Source organism: Microtus pennsylvanicus, chromosome 13 (genome assembly GCF_037038515.1).
Source record: "Microtus pennsylvanicus isolate mMicPen1 chromosome 13, mMicPen1.hap1, whole genome shotgun sequence".
Taxonomy (NCBI): domain Eukaryota; kingdom Metazoa; phylum Chordata; class Mammalia; order Rodentia; family Cricetidae; genus Microtus; species Microtus pennsylvanicus.
The window spans coordinates 70,280,092-70,296,650 of record NC_134591.1 but is presented as its reverse complement, the minus strand read 5'-3'; the positions used below and the strand labels follow the sequence as shown (position 1 = coordinate 70,296,650).

The 16,559-nt window shown below is 49.6% G+C and overlaps 1 protein-coding gene across 7 annotated transcripts in view; it reads right to left on the bottom strand.

Annotated features, from left to right (window-relative positions):
• Positions 1-16,559, bottom strand: part of Tmco4 (transmembrane and coiled-coil domains 4) — a 68,454-nt gene that overhangs the window by 42,612 nt on the left and 9,283 nt on the right. For all 7 annotated transcript variants that reach the window (XM_075945734.1, XM_075945733.1, XM_075945727.1 and 4 more), the window contains 3 exons: positions 13,362-13,539; positions 7,374-7,548; positions 6,779-6,806 (listed from right to left, as the gene is read on the bottom strand). In XM_075945734.1, the coding sequence (XP_075801849.1) occupies positions 6,779-6,806; positions 7,374-7,548; positions 13,362-13,531 (373 nt within the window). In that variant the 5' untranslated portion in view covers positions 13,532-13,539. The remainder of the gene's footprint in view (positions 1-6,778; positions 6,807-7,373; positions 7,549-13,361; positions 13,540-16,559) is intronic.

The following is a 16,559-nucleotide window of genomic DNA, read 5'->3' as shown; positions in this document are numbered from 1 at the left end:
CTTTTACACGGTGCCAGGGATCCGACCTTGGATCCTCACGCTGTGCAGCAAGCATTTTACTGACTGAGCTGTCTCCCCAGCCTCAGACACCAGTGATTGTCACAACATGAGATAGGCTATTGAAATCTAATGGATAGAGGCCAGGGAGGCCGCTTGATGTCCTACAGCGGGCAGGATGCCCTGCCACACAGGATCCTCTGCTCCAAACATCCCCAGAACCCGCGGGATGAGAGCTGCCAACTCTCGTCTGGTTACCTGTACTACATGACTAACTTTTGTACTTATGTGGGCAAACAGCCTTGTGGGGTGCTACAGAACATGATCAGCAGCCCACCCAGTAGCCAATATGGTATTACTCTGTAACAATCATCCCCAGGCTATCAATAAAGGTCAGTTTTCCAGCAACTTTTAAGAAATGTGGATTCCATGATTATTCATCCTGCCCCACACAGGGAGAAATCCAGCCGCCCTGCTGGGCAACCCCAGCCAGCCTCTAGAGAACAGTGTTCAGAGGAAATGACAGCTCTGATCTAAGTTTGTCCTCTGAAGACTATCATTCTTCTTCTTCTATCCCTCTCCTCTTTTCTCTCATCCATCCATCCATCCATCCATCCATCCATCCATCCATCCATCCATCCACTCATCCACCCATCCACTCATCCATATGTATATAATTCCTGCCTCCCTACCTGCTCTCATCCATCCATCTATGCACACGGGCACCCACCTATCCACTCATCCACCCCCCATCTATTCTTCCATCCACCATTCACCCATCCTTCATCCTTTGTAAGGGTGCTGGTAAATGGTGGGGTTTCTCAAAACAAACACAAAAGGCAGTACTAGCTGAGACTCTGCATTCAGTGGAGAGGCGATGGGGGAAAGCACTGGTCCAGGAAGCCTGGTTTTGATTCCTAGTCTACCACTTACTATATTTCCCCGAGAAGGTCCCCTTTCCTTTCTTGGCTTTGGTCTCTCCTTTCAAAATGCGATCATCCAAACTAGCCTTGAGGTGAGTCTCAGGTCTGCAAACTGAGGCAAGTGTCCAGAGTGCTTCACTGGGGGCCAGAGAGTCAGGTGGCTGCGTGGGCCCTTAGATCCATGCTCGGTCCAGAGCAGTGGCTCAGCACACAGTAGCTTTGTCATCATTGAGATTGTACTCTCAGGTCTGGGTTGACTATAGCCATCAGAAGCAAGGGATGGAAACTTAACCCCAATGCATGTGTTAAGAGGTGAAATCTTTAAGAGAAGACTAAGTCAGGAGGGATCAACGCTGGCATTGCCAGAGCGGGTCCCGACCCATCCTGCTTTCTCTTCTCTCATTCCTGTTCCCCTTGTTCTTCCATTTTCTGCCTCGGGACACTTCAACATGAAGGCTCTTGCCAGATGCAGGTCCCTTGATATTGGACCCGGCTTCTAGAACTGTAAGAAATTCATCTTTGTTCCCTGCGAGTTACTCAGTCTCAGGCATTCTGTGACAGCTCAACGCAGTGTAAAGACCCAGAACTAGAAGTTTGCTCACTGATAAGACACTTGCTATGCAACTGTGACGTCCTAAGGCTCTGATTCCCCGAGCCCAGTAAAGCAGGACACTATGGTGAGATGCAAGGGGAGGACAGGATCTCCACAAGCTCATGGGCCAGCTAGCCTGGCGGATGCCAGAGGAAGCAACAAAGGGTCTGTCTCAAACAAGGTGAAAGGTGAGGCCTGACACCGGAGGCTGACCTCTGACCTCCACACGTGCACTACAATACGTGCATTCCTGTAGCATGGCCCCGCCCCACAACTGATAACATAAAGAACCAAAAGTATTCTCTGGGCCAGGGCCTGGAGGAGTCTACTGGGATCAAAGAACCAGCAGCTATTGATGGCACTGTGGATCTTCTGGGCCCAGACTAGGCATTTCTGGCAAAGTTCTGGGGGCCGCTGGTGCCGATGCTGGCACTGGTATTGGGAGGGGGGTGTCTGTGGGCCATAGTGGGAACAGCAGGCTTAGAGATCTTTTCTAACAACCCAGAATTCTTATTGTCCTCACAAGCAGCAGCCTCCATGAGGGGGGACCTCCAAGCTCTGCCATCCGGTTGGGCAGTGACTATACCACACAAACCCTCCTTAGCAACTAAGCAAGAGAAGGCAGTCTCCACAGTCCACGTGTGACCAGAGAAAGCCCCAGCTCCCCGCTCTTCAAGGGTCTCTAAACAAAATCTTGCAAACTCAGCATCTCCAAGAGAGGTACCAGGTACCGGACATCCAGAATCCCAGAGCTGAGGCAGCATGCCAGGACCCTCTCTTCTCCACGGCCACATCTGTCTGCTTACCAGCGGCCTTCTCCAGGCTCTCTCTGCTGCTTGGGTGAGACTGTGGGCACCATACTGGTCCAGCTCCCCAGTCTTGTCACCTAGCCTCTTGATGGCCCTGAGCCCACCCGCATCTGTCACCTCACTGTCTGCCAGTCCTGGGATTCCTTGCCCATTCCTGCCCTTGAGCTGTTGTGCTTCCTACCCCTCCTCTGAGTTTTCCAGGTGGTGTTGTGAGCAGGGTTTCACACAGCCCAGGTTGGCACTGACCTCCTGATCCCCGCGAGTCTACCTCCCACCTTTTGTGAATAAGAGCATGTGCCATCATGCCCGGCATTAATCACTTTGCTGGGGAGTTCCTCATTAATTTGTCCCCCCTTTCCCACTGGTTAACAGAATAAGCACCCAAGGTTTGGGGACTAAAAGCTCAGATTAGGAAATAGGCAATCTCCTTGAGTTGGCGGAAGATGGCGGATAGCAGCCATGGGGACAGCAGGTGCCTGAGAGGCAGCCATGGCTGCTTAGCAGTTGAACAGTGTGTCATTAAGATGTACCTGAGATGGAAAGTGTTTTATGTCAGAAAAAAAAATTCTTCTTCAGATATCAAAATAAAGCCCTAGAGATGAGGTTGTCCTGACGAGGTGTTGTCCTTCCATGACAATAGAGGTAAGGTACCCAGAGGAGAGATAGTGAGAAGGCAAAGTCCTTGGGAAGGCCAGGTAGGGTTCGGGACCCAGGCCAAGGTGCTCTGAGAGCAAAGAGAAACTGAGAGAGACGTGAAGGATCCTCCAGAGGAAGCGCCACCAGATGTCTGTGGTTCAGATGCCTGGCTTCTCAGAGGGTACAGAGAAGTCAGGAGGCTAGCAACACTTTGTCATGGGAAACCAATATAGGTAGAATCTGGCCTTGCTGCTCATCGAGGAACTCCAGAAGAGAAAATGGTTGAACGTGCCTGAACTGCCTTCCTCCACAAAGAGGGTGGCAGATCTATCTCCTGAACCTACAGGAATTTGCTAAGTGTCTGGCGCTGAGCTAGACCTACTGGAAGCTTCCGAGTAGCGAGGAAGTTGTTACCAAGAGGCACATAAGGAAGTGCAAAGTTACTTTTGTTGTCCACACTGAGAGGCCCAAATGTTTTCCCACGTGAGGTAGCTCAACTTCTTTGTTAGTCGAACTGGATTAGGTATCACTGTGAGACTGTCTCCGACAAACTTTAACTGGGGAGAGTAGACCAGCCCAGTGAGCATCCACCTTTCCCTGCTTCCTGACTGTGGCTGTCATGTGACCTTGTTGCGTGCTCCTCCCACTATAGCCAGAATAGCTTTTGTCACAATGCCACTGATGGACTGCACCCTGAAACTATAAGCCAAAATAGTTAGGTCTCAAACCTGGGACAAATGGCTGAGGTGCCTATTTGATATATCAAAGTGTACCTGGCCACCAGGTTCCCCCACCATCCCTCGGTCCCTGTCTGTTTGGGTACGGCCCTTTTGTCTACCCTTTACTCACCTCGTTCTCCCCTCCCCTCCCCTCTGGTAGCCCAGTCAAGGTCATGTTCAGTCAGACTCTCCCAAACGTCCCCACCTCTGCTCTCTTTTATCTACAACAAATGCTTACCCCAGCACACCTAGGAGCAGTCCTGTCCTTCCTTGTCTTTTTTTTTTTCATTCAAAAATAATCCCTTCATTCCTTGAGCTGGTGGCAGTTTTGACTGCATGCGTGTCTGTGTACCATATGTGTGCAGTGCCCAAGGAGGCCAGAGATGTGCTGGAATTCCTGGGACCGCATTCTAAGTGGTTGTGAGCCACCACATGGGTACTGAGAACTGAACCCAGGGCATCTGGAAGAGCAGCTGGCACTCTTAACCACTAAGCCATCTCTCCGGCTCCAATACTCTATTTTAAACTAAAACACAGGGAAAAGCAGTCCCCCATAGTAATAACTCATGCAGTTGAGTTTCCCAGAGCTGGGGAGACCCCAGGAGTCCAAACACCTGCAAAGCGAGGGTGAGCCTCACCCTGGGAAATCCCTTTCTTTGGTGTCTCTCCCACCAGGAGGGTACCCTTAGGTTGTTTCTGTTCAGGTTCTTTGCCATAGCGATAAGAATACAATGGATGGAAGAAATGCATATTGATAAGGAAGGCCATCCTTGTACCTCACAATATGGCTCATGGGCCTTTGGGTAGCTTTCCAGGACCAGGAGAATCTGAACTGCAGGCTAGAGAACTCTAGAACGCCATAAGCTGGGTGTAATGGGCCATTCTGGAGAGTCTACTGAAGGCTCCAACTTGGGAAAGTGCAATTTTATTTGAAAAAAAAAAAGCCCAAACTGAATGTCAAGAGGCTTTCTCAGCTTGAACTCAACTTCCTAGAAGTGACTTTCCGGGTTCAGGCACTAGGTGTACGGAGGAGCCGACAGCTGTTTAGCAGCTGGGTAGCTTCAGGTCGCTGACACAAGTTAAAGTCATCCGAGAGGAGGGAACCTCATGAAGGAAATGCCTCCATAATATTGAGCTGTAGGGCATTTTCTTAGTGATTGGTGGGGTGATGCTACCCCTGGGCTGGTGGTCCTGGTTTCTACAAGAAAGCAAGCTGAGCAAGCCAGTAAGCAGCACCCCTCCGTTGCCTCTGCACCAGCTCCTGCCTCCAGGTTCCTGGTCTGTGTGAGTTCCTGTTCTTACTTCCTTCAACGATGAATTACAATGTGTAAGTATAAGCAAAACAAACCCGTTCCTCCCCAGTTGGAGCATAGTGCTTCATCATGGCTAATCACAGCGCCTCATCATGGCCATAGAAACCCAACAGTAGGTGTGTGCACATTGCCCAAGGCTCATGGAAGCTAGCACTAAAGCGCCAGAAAGCTGAGCACTCTAGGGGATTTGTGGCAGTTAGATCCCCTGGGAGAGGTTCTGAGAGACCACTGATGAAGACTTGATGGTGAAGCCTAAAATCCAACAGAGACCCAAAGAAAGGTGGAGAAAACCAAGACCACAGGACGTATGCCAAGGAAAGCTGGAATTCACAGTGAAGTGTAACCAGCAGAGATCTCTGCTGCAGGTGAGAACGGGAGAGGTGCAGTTGCTGAAGCTCGCTGGAGCACAGGAGTTACCTGAGGAGGGACCACCGAGAGCTCTGGGATGTTACATATGGGGTGACAGGATATGTTCTTTGTCCTCTGGGCTTTGGTCTGGATTGGGCCCATTCTATCCTTTCTCTGCCCCCATTCCTTCCTTGGAATGGGAACGCTTACTCTGTGCCTTTGTATATTGGGAGTATATAACTTTATTTTCCTTCTGAGACAGGGTTTCTGTGTATCCCTAGCTGTCCTGGAACTCACTCCATGGACCAGGCTGGACTTGAACTCAGAGATTCACTGCCTCTTCTGGGATTAAAGGTGTGAGCCACTACCATAACTTATTGTGGTTTTTACAAAGATTTATAGTTAAAATCACCTTGAGCATCAGAAAGGACTCCGGGCTTTTGAGCGCCGTTAGAACTGATAAAATGAACTAAATACACGGTACATCATGAGACAGCCACAGATGTTGGCACCACAAGTAGAATGTCATCACTAAAAATTACGTGTGGGGTTATCACATTGAGGAGGGGCAGCATTGGGAGGGTTAATCATCACTGTATAATCTCCGGGCATGTCTGTGAGGGTGTTTCCAGAAGGTTTAACGGAGGAAGGAAAGTTACCCCGAGTGGGCAGCCCATGGTTGCCGGCTTGGACTGAATAAAAAGAACAGACAGGGAGTCGGCATTGACTGTGGATGGAATGGAAGCTGCTACCTCAGTTTCCTGCTCCCATGTCTTCCCCACCGTGGTGGGCTGTGCCCTCAGACTGTGAGCCAAAATCAACCCTACCATGCGCCATCTGTAAGTTGCTTTTGTCAGGCGTTCTGTCTCCAGGGCAGGTGAGGGCTGAGTGGAAGGAGGTAAGGGCAGAGCCAGTGGGTGGACCAAGGACAGTAAGTCATGATACCCAGCCTGAAGAGTGTACAAAAGGGTGAGGGGAGGGTTATGTGCAAAGACTCCAAGGTGCAAAGAGCATCAGACACCCAGGGAGCTACAAGGAGCCACAGCTGGTACAGGCCACCCTTGGGGCTGGGACTTGACTATATTGACTGAGGAGGCAAGAGAGAGGATGAGAAGCCCACCAGGCCTTCGGGGCCACATGGAATGTGCTGGAAGCCCTTGATGGGTATGAGGCAGGGAGACGAGGGTAGCCAGGCAGTCCTCTGGAATATCATTGAGATATAAGCGGAGAGAGTGGCTGGAGGAGACCCCAGCTGTCACCTACGTGGCCCCAGGATGCTGAGTGGTGAGGAAGGGACAGACTTGAGGGTTATGAGGTAGAAATGAAATAAGCCCCGTCAATATCACACATTGCTCATCAAAAACACACTCGGGGGAACACAGGTGTGGTATGGTCACCGGCCGCCCTGCGCCCACCTCACGAAGGCAGCAAATCCACTTACCGTCCTTGAGTGAGAAGCTCAGAAGGTCCTGTGGGGAAAGGAGACAGTTATCAGTGAAGTGCTGACAGCCCACCACCCAGTTCAATACCCACCGTCCTATATTACAGTGATGATCACAGCTGATGTTGAATTTTCATGGCGGAAACCATTACTATGCATTTAACGCTCAGAGTACTTAAAATGAGATCTCGCCTTTACAGACATTGAGACATTTAATTCTCAAACAACCTCCTGGGGCAGGTGACACAGGCTGAGTGTGTCCCATGTTCAAAGTACATACAACCAGAAGTGCTTTCAAGACTTCCAGTTGGGAGGGGGGGCTAGAATATTTTTTTAAGGTTTTTAAAATTTTATTTTTTGTGTATGGGTGTTTGATAGTGGTTGTGTGTTTCCCTTTTGTGAGGTTTGCTAGTGGGATGTTATCTGTTTTCTGTATTTTCTGGGTATGGTTAGCTTCCTTGTTAGTTTCCTTCTAGTGGTATGCATGTCTGTGTACCACATGTGTGCAGTGCCCACGGGGCCCAGAAGAGGGCGTCAGGGCCTCTGGAGCTGGAGTTGTAGATGGTTGTGAGCTGCCACCCAGGGACCAGCGCACCTGAGTGATTGCTGAGGGCTCTCCTTTCAGGACGGGGTCCTGCAGTAGAGTCTGAGCAAAGATGTTGGCTCCTTCACCTCCCAGGCCGCTGGCGAAGGCGGTCATAGTTGGGAGGACGACTTCGGACAAATGCAGCCATTTCACCAGGTCTTTCACAAATTCTGTGCAGAAGGAGCTATAAAGAGATGTAGTTAGAGCCCAGCCCTCTGGGGAACATGGCCTGGAGGGGCCCATGGTGGATGGACAGGGCCACATAAGTCAGCCTGTGACTAGGGTCCAGAAGCACAGAGATGGTCCAGACAGAATCTCAGGCAATGCAGCTCTGTGCCTCAGAGTCCTTAACTCTTGACTGTAAAATGGGTTCAAGAGGCCAGTTTCACAGGGTAGAACACAGCAAGCAGAAAATGCCTGAGCGATGCTAGTCAGCATTGTAACTGATAGACAGGTGACCGGGGGAGACAACAGAGAGAAGGGTGAGAGTCGGACCATGACGTGCGGCCTTCTTGGGAAATCCTCAGAGTCCCCACTTAACCTTTCGTATTTTCTAAGGCTGTAAAATGTGGGTGACGTCGGGACCCACCCCAGGAATTAAACAAGAAGATAAAATGACAGGAGCAGCGTGTGGCATCTGCACACCTGCAGTAAATGTTATCTCCTGTGATGGCCTCGTGATAGATAAGGCACTTCCCCCTGGGTCATCCCGGGAGGGGCAGGTGGCGGGTGTGGACAGGATGTTTCCAGGAATATGAGTAAGTAGCTGACTAGAGCAGTCAATGTAAAAGAGGAACGGCTAAGGGCCAAGGGAGTAGTCTAGCTTGCCGCCTGCCCAGGAAGGCTTGGGCCCAAAGAACTATCTTGTCACAGGAGCCCAAGTTTAAAGAGCAGAGCCACTGGCGTTGCCCCCAGCTGTGTGATCCTGGCATCAGTTACTCCATCCCTCTGACTCAGAGTTTCAATATACAAAATAGTTGTGACAACGAGAAAACCTAGTTCACAGGGTCGCTGGAAAGATCAACAGAATTGGTTATCTGTCCACATGTGGGGCACTACCGACTGACATAGTTCTACAATGGCTGCTCTAGTTCCGCTTGCCGTTGTGATACAATATCCCGATGAAAAGCAGCTTCGGGAAGAGAAGGTTTATCTGGCTTGGGATTCCAGGTTACAGTCCATCATGGCGTGGAAGTCAAGACAGGAACTTAAAACATCGCATATACGGTCATAAGCAGAGATGGACCGAGTCCATGGATCCTTCCTGTTCGCTGCTCTCAGCTAGCTCTCTCCTCTCACACCGTTCAGGACCCCCTGCAGAGGGAATGGTGCTGCCCACAGTGGACTGGCCTCTTCCTACAGCAATGAACCATGAGACAGTCCTCCACAGACAGCCGTAAGCCACCGACATCTAGACAGTTCTTCATGAAGACTTTTCTAGGTGATTCTAGGCATTGTCATGTTTTTTTTTAAACTATGCACACGGCTTTCTCAAACTTTATTTAATTTTATGTATGAGTACTCTGCATGTACACCTGTGTGTCAGAAGAGTGCATCAGATCCCATTGCAGATGGTCATGAGCCACCATGTGGGTGCTGGGAATTGAACTCAGGACCTCTGGAAGAGCAGCCGGTGCTCTAAACCGCTGAGCCATCTCTTCAGCCCCTAGGCATTGTCATGTTGACAGAACTAAACAGCACAACCGTCGAGTGGAAGTGTGTGCGTGTGTTGCCACATAGCAAGTGAACAAGTTCAGTTGTATGTCAGATGGGCAGGGCCTTGGTAAACAGGGCCTTGGCAATTACTGTGACTCTGGTTGATAGGGCTGACGTACACAGAAATAAGGCAATGACGGGCTGGGAGTTTAGCTCAGGGTGAAGGGCAAGCACAGTGTGCACCAGGCCTCAGGTTCCATCCCCAGCACCGTCAAAAATAAAATAAGACAGCAAGAGCAAATGCATCGACGCTCGTCACACAGCTAAGTCTGCCTGCGCTGTCTTTCCATACAGAGACTTGAATTCCTACCACAGCCCCAGGAGGTCAGGAAGGTCTTGTGTCAACTTCTGTCCCCCCAGATATGGCAACCTAGATCCAGACATGTCTCAGACATTCATCTTGTACCCCCACTGCTGTGCTTACCTGCCATGGAGCCAGCCCCTCTCTAGCAACGCTGTCACCCTGGGTCATCATGTGCTGGTCACTCCCTTTCTTACAGGTAGGGCACCTGGCTTTGGGGTTCAAGCTCACCAGGGTCCCAAAAAGGGGAACACAGGCAAGGCTTCCTTATTCTTTCTCTAAAGTTTTTCCCCTCATGAAATACAAACTATAGCATTCAGGAATCTGCCCCCAGCCTGCTTTTATGAATAAAGTTTTATTGACACACAGCCATGCTCTTGGGGGCTACAAATGGGCTACAAGACTGAGGTTGAATAACTGACACAGCCACAGTCTGAGAAGCAAAAGTACCTGAGCCTCGGCAAAAGGAGTTTTGCAGAACTTTGTATACCCAACCAGTTTTGACTTTTTTTGAGATGTGGCCTCAGCATATAGCCCAGGTTGGCCTTGAACATGTGATTTCTCCTGCCCGAGAGTATGCAGCAGGATAGAGGTATGAGCCTGGAGCTGCTGCACCTGTCTCTATACTGCTTCTTTGGTTTTATTTTGGTCTTTTTTCTTTCATTTATCTTTCTTTTCCTGTAGTGCAGGGACTGTGCCGCATGCATTCTGGGCAGGCACTCCACCGCTGCGCTTCCTCCCTGCCCGCCTGGCTCTATATTGTGAATAAATTGAATCAATTGTAAGGAGCAGCATCTGGGACACTCAGAGGACAGATAAGAAATAAATATTCAAGACACTTGCTTTGATGTCTCAGGAGGACAAAAAAACCGGCCACTGAATGTTTTCTCAAGATAACGGGGAGCCCAGCAGCCTGTCTGGGCTTCAGAAAGGCAGAGAGTTCAAAAAAATGTGCTCTGCCTTAAAATTCAGAGGAGCAGCAACTTGGCACACAGCATGGGAAACAGTGGGGAACTGGGGAGCCCAGGGAGAATGCTGGGGGTCATAGGAACAGAATTCACACCCCTAGTGTCCTTTTAGCAGTGGCCAGGACAGGCCTGCAGTTGGGGTAATCAAGACCTGCTTTTGGGGGATCCTTTGTTGGTGGTGGTGGCAGTGGTGGGGAAGTGGAGGTGGTAGTGGAAGTGGTGGTGGTGATGGTGATGATGATGGCAGTGGTGGAGGTGGAGGTGATGGTGGAGGTGGTGGGGGAGGTGGCTCAGTTTAGGGGAGCTTTTGGGAAGATGGCGGCTTCCCAGGTTTGGTACAAGCAAGGGATGGAGTAGATGTTGAGCTGAACTCTTGTAGGAGACAGACGTGGGCCTGCCTGGTGAGGTGGTGTGAATGAGAATGAGATGTCCCTTAGAAGTCTCAGGAACCTGAATACTTGGTCCCCAGTTGGTGGCTCTTGAGGAAGAACTGGGAGGTGTGGCCTTGTTAGAGGGGGTGTGTCACCAGGGCTGAGCTTTGAGGGGCTCTCTGCCTCCTGCTTTGAGAGGTGAGCTCTCCACTGTTCCTGCCGCCATGCCTTTGCTCTGCCAGCGTGGACTCTAACCCTCTGAAACCACAGGAGCAATCAAACGCTCTCCTTCACAGGTGGCCTTGGTCGTGATGCCCCTGTCGCAGGAAGAGGAAAGCGACTAAGATGCGGGGGAGCAGCCTATCCAGATGTTTCTCGCTGCCACATGGAGGCTATGGCAATGGCAACGACATCATCAGCATCATTTGAAACAGGGTCTCGTGTAGCCCAGGCTGGCTTCAAATTTACTTTGTGGGGGAGGATGATGCTGAGCTCCTGATCTTCCTGCCTTTACATCACAGGTGCTGGTACTGCCATCCTGTGTCCCCACGCCCAGTTTGATGCAGGGCTGTAACTCTGAGCCAGGCTCTTCAGAGGCCATCTGTGCACATCCCCTGCCCTGCTGCCCCCTGTGACATCAATGCAGTGCCAGTTGTTTCTCCGATGATGGCAAAAGCTGACAAACACTCTCCTCCCCGTCCCCACCCCAAGGGTGAAGTTTGGCCATGTGACTGGATCTTACCAATGACACAAAAGGAAGCCTTGGGGGAAGGGGTGGAGTAGAAGGGGTCAAGGGAGATTAGGAAAGACTGTCTGTCTGTCTTTCCTCCGGCCTTGGGCCTGGTCCTGTGATATACAGAACTGAAGCAGCTATTTTGTGATCAGGAATCTTATAAATTAGCAAGTGCCTCTGGGGCAGCCATCAACTGGGAATTATCTACCTTTGGCTTGTTTGTTTTTAGCACATAAAGAAATCTACCACTTATTCTTTTAGCTCTGTTTTAGAACTCGTACCCAAAAGTTCCCCGGCTGCAGGAAGAGGTTCCGCTGTTATCCTCACACTTCGAGGAAACCAGTGTTGTGGGATGTTTGCACACTGTGTGAAGATGTATCTGCTGTGATTGATGTAATAAAGAGCCAGACGGCCAATAGCTAGACAGGAAGAGGATAGGTGGGACTTCTGGGGACAGAGAGGACTCTGGGAAGAACAAAGGCAGAGTTGGCAACCAGATAGCGAGGAAGCAGGAGGTGCAAGATGAAACACGGTAAAAAGTCACAATGGGTTAAGTTGTAAGAGCTCACAGGACAAGCCTAAGCTAAGGCCGTGCTTTCATAATTAATAAGTCTCTGTGTAGTTTGGGAGCTGGCTGGTGGGACAGAAAAAGACTGCTATAAACTAGGGCAAAGGGAGTAAGGTGCAGAGTTGGTGAATGTACTGAGTACCTAGGGTGTGCTAGGCACTGTGGTGTTGATCCTACAGATGCAGACTGAGCACCTACTGTGTGTTAGGCACTGTGGTGGTAATCCAGACTGCTGGTCCCCTCCCCACCTGCTTAGGCCACCCTCCCAAAGTTACAGGATGTGACGAGAGCTGAGCGTGAATCTGTGGAAGGTTCCCGTGCTTCCAAATCCAGCAGTTGCTGTCAATTTTTCTCAGGGATTTCACTAAGGGCCAGGGCTTCACTGAACTATGGGAAGGTCCTGGGGTTGAAAAGTGACCTTCCAAGGAGCTCAGGGTGCAGGGGTAGTGGTGGGTCTGGGCGCAATCTACTGAGAGGACTGGGGGAAGCAGCTGGTGTTCTATGCAGAACAGTGGCCCTGACTGCCCTGACGGGGTGATGGCAGTTTGGGGAAGGCCACTCAGAGGCCACCCCAGGCTGGCAGGCAGTATAGTCAGGAGGTCATTGAGGGTTTGGGGGAATGTCAGGTGGTGTGGTCCCTTCCACAGAGACATCTCTCGCCTCTAGGCTCTTTCCTTCCTCAGGGTCAGTCTGTTAGCTCCTGCTTCTCCCTCCCCCTACATTAAGCAGGCTCTCATGTGCTCTGCCCTGCAGACAGACTCTACTGTGAACCCCTTCCAGGCCACTTTCAACCTCCAAAACTCTGCCCCAACCCCCATCCTTGCAACCTTGCAGGCTCCTAACCATCTCATTCCACTGCTGCCAAATGCATGACTGAAGCCCACACCTGGTAGGCAGCAACAGTGACAGACATCAAATACAAACATGGCCCCTTCTCATCTCTGCTTGCCACCGTCATATCTAAGCACCAGGAGGGATCAGGAGCCAGGTCTCGTGTTCTTCAGTTTCACCTGCAAGGCTGGCACTATGCCCAGCACATGGTAAGTGCACAATAAACACACATAAAGGATGAATAAATCACTTGTCTTCTGTAGACAGTGACCCGCTTGAGGGGAGGAATGGATCTGTCTCATTTATCATATACACAAGGCCTTTTGTGAACTGAAAATTGTGCCTGGTGTCCAGTCGGAGCTCAAAAGATACTTGGGAACAGCATCCATGAGAGATAACTGGACAAGGGGCATCTCATCCCCCTGTGGCCAACTAACCTTGGCAGCTAACTGCCTCTTGAGATGCCCCTCCCTGAAAGGGCCTTCCCTCTGAGAGACTTAAAAGCTCACCTCTGCTCGGGCTCTGGAAACAGCTCTGACAAAGAGATACTACAGAGGGCAGCATAGGCAAAGCGGTTGGCTTCGGTCAGCTCTCGGCCCAGGGGCTGCTGAGACTCCCCTTCTGTAGCTGGCTCTGCTGCCAGAGGCTGCTTCAGGTGTGGCCTGATCCATGTGGCCATTCCCAGCCCTGCAAGAAAGAATCCCAGTGAGAAGCTTCCAGGGGAAGGCAGAGATTACTAGAGGGGGTCACAAAAGTCACCCAGCATAAACTTTGGTGGTGCTTGAGGGTCCTCCAGCATGAGGGAGGTCGAGGCAGGAGGACTGCAAGTTCCCAGTCAGCCTAGGCTACGCAGCAAGACCACAGAACATAAACCATAAAAGAAGGGACTGACGTATTAATGTCACCAAAATGATGGCTTTTTGTTCAGTACGTTGGTTTGAGATGGGTCTCTGCAGCCTAGGCTGGCCTCAAACTTGCTACATGGCTGAAGATGACCTTGAACTCACTCTCTATCTCTGCATCCCACGCTGGGATTACAAGATGGGCTCTATTCACATACAGTCCAGGGAATGGGGACAGGGTGCACATCTTTAATTCCAGCATTTGGAAGACCAAGGCAGGTGGATCTTTGTGAGTTTGAAGCTAGCCTCCTTAGTGCAGGACAGGTATAAACACACATACATGGAATAGTTGGCCTCTGCGTGTATATGTGTGTGTGTGTGTGTGTGTGTGTGTGTGTATACATACATATTAGTATACACATGTGTGTGTATATGTATATGTATGTGGAACACAGCATGGATACAATAAACAATAAAAGCTAATACTGGGCTAGGAATATACTGTGTGCTTGCCCTACATGCACTGGGCCCTGATCCATCTCCTATACTGCTGCATATGCCAGGTGTGGGAGACACACCTGTAATCATAGTACCTGGAAGGCAGAGGCAGGAGGATCCCAAGTGTAAGGTCACCCCAGGCTATACACAGCTGGAGGTCATCCTGGGATATATAGACCTAATCTGTAAGACTAAACTGTCTGTCCCTGTGGAGGCCCAAAAATGTGGGCCCGTTTCCACCTTGTCTGTCAGTCAGAGAGTTGAAGGTTGCTCAAATGGTTGACAAGCACCCAACTCAGGATGTGATTGCTTGATTTTCTTTTAACATTGAAACAGCTTATACAAGTAGGCCAATGCCATCCTGACGGGTGGTCAGGATGTACAGATGGTACTTCTGCTCCTTCTTTTGTAACGATTGTGTCACCTCGGGAGTGGCTGCCTTCAGGATCTTGGCCGAGAGCAGTTTCACTGCTTAAACAGCAAAATGCTAATGATTTGATATCTCAGAGTGTTAGAGGGACTGACTGAGTTGTCCTTTGTATCATGTTAATAAAGTCTTTTGTTACATTCCCCCCCCCCCCCCTTTACACTGACTATAAAAGCTGTGGAAAAATAAACTTGGGAAATTTCAGTAATCACTGGAATGCCCTCGTGGTATTTTCTATGGTTTCTGTCTTATTATTTTTATGCATCTCTGTATTCTTTACTTATATTTCTAAATCCCCAAGCCCCCTACTCTGGCAAGAGACATTTTTGTCAAGGTGGGTCTTCAACAGTCCCTGAGCACTGGGGCTGGGATTCTAATTCCAGGTGGTAAGAAGGACCATAAAGCACAGGTTGTACATCCTCAGACAGCCTCAGAGGAGAAGCCACTGGGCCTGGGTCACACAGCCAGCAAGTGGCAGACTGACAGAAGCCAGGCTAAGTTCTGGGCCACTGTCTCTGTTTTAAACAATGGTCATGATTCTAAGAACTTCTGAGTTTAATAGTCAGCCCACACTGTTCTCAAGCCATAGGTTTGTTCTCATCCAGCTGGTAAAAAATATATATATTATATACATTATACATTAGATATATAATGAGTAATATATATTTACTCACTTTATATATAGCTATTATATGTAGATTATATAGATGGACTCATAGATGAGTTATATATATGAAACATATATACATATATATTGCTCATCTGTCCACAACCAATAATGTATTAATTTTCAAAACATAGTTAAAAGCAACAAACTTTTTTTTTTCTGGGACTCAGTTTCTCTATGTATCCCTGGCTGTCCTGGAACTCATTCTGTAGACCAGGCTGACCTCAAACTCAGAGATCCACCTGCCTCTGCCTCCTCAGTGCTGGGATTAAAGCTGTGCACCACCACCACCCAGCAATAAACTTTTTTTAAAGGACGCACTTAAATATCAACTTCATTCAGGGTAAATTGGGCTCAGATCAGTGTCTGAAATATTCATACTTTCAAACAGCAAATCAGTTTGTAAAGCACGCTCTAATACATTTAATTCTTACACACACCATGCTTGTAAGTAGGGAGGAAATGAGGCAGTAGGATTCCCTCCTACAACTGAGGGGTGGGCTCAGGGAGGCCACGCCTCTTCCCCAATGTTACAAAGTGAATGAGTGATAGACCTGACACAGACTTTTGAGTCCAAGCCTCTACTTCTCTCCTCTACTTCAGCGTCTGAATCTTCCTTCCCTTGCCTTAGACAGATGGCGGCCCTGCTATTTGCCCAAGCTTTCTCTGTTTTAGAATACTGCAGGCATCAAACTCACTTCTTCAAAAATGGAGAGGCTTGCATGCTGCTGGGAGACAGATAATAACATACACACAGTGTTTAACATAACATAACACACAGTGACACCACGGTCAAGTAACAAGGTCAAAGTTACAGAAGGGAGCTGGGGAGGGGAGCTTGAGGGATGGCTCAGTGGTTAAGAGCCCTTGCTGCTCTTGCTGAGGACCTGGATTTGGTTCTTAGCATGGACATGGAGGCTCACAACCACCTGTGAGTCCAATTCTAGGATATCTGGTGCCTTCTGGCCTCTGTACACACACGGTGCATATACATACATTCAGGTACACACATTCACATAAAAATTTTTAAATCTTCAAAAAGAAAAAAGGGGGAGGAACCAAGATTCACATTCAGGTCCGGTACACTAAAGAAGCCAGGAAAGAGCTAGGTGTGGTGCCCATCTTTAATCCCAGCACTTGGGAGACAGAGGCAGGCGGATCTTTGTGAGTTCGAGGCCAGCCTGGTCTACAGAGCGAGTCCATGACAGCCAGGACTACATAGTGAAACCCTGACTCAGAAAGTGGGTGGGGGCGGATAAACACTGTACTAGTA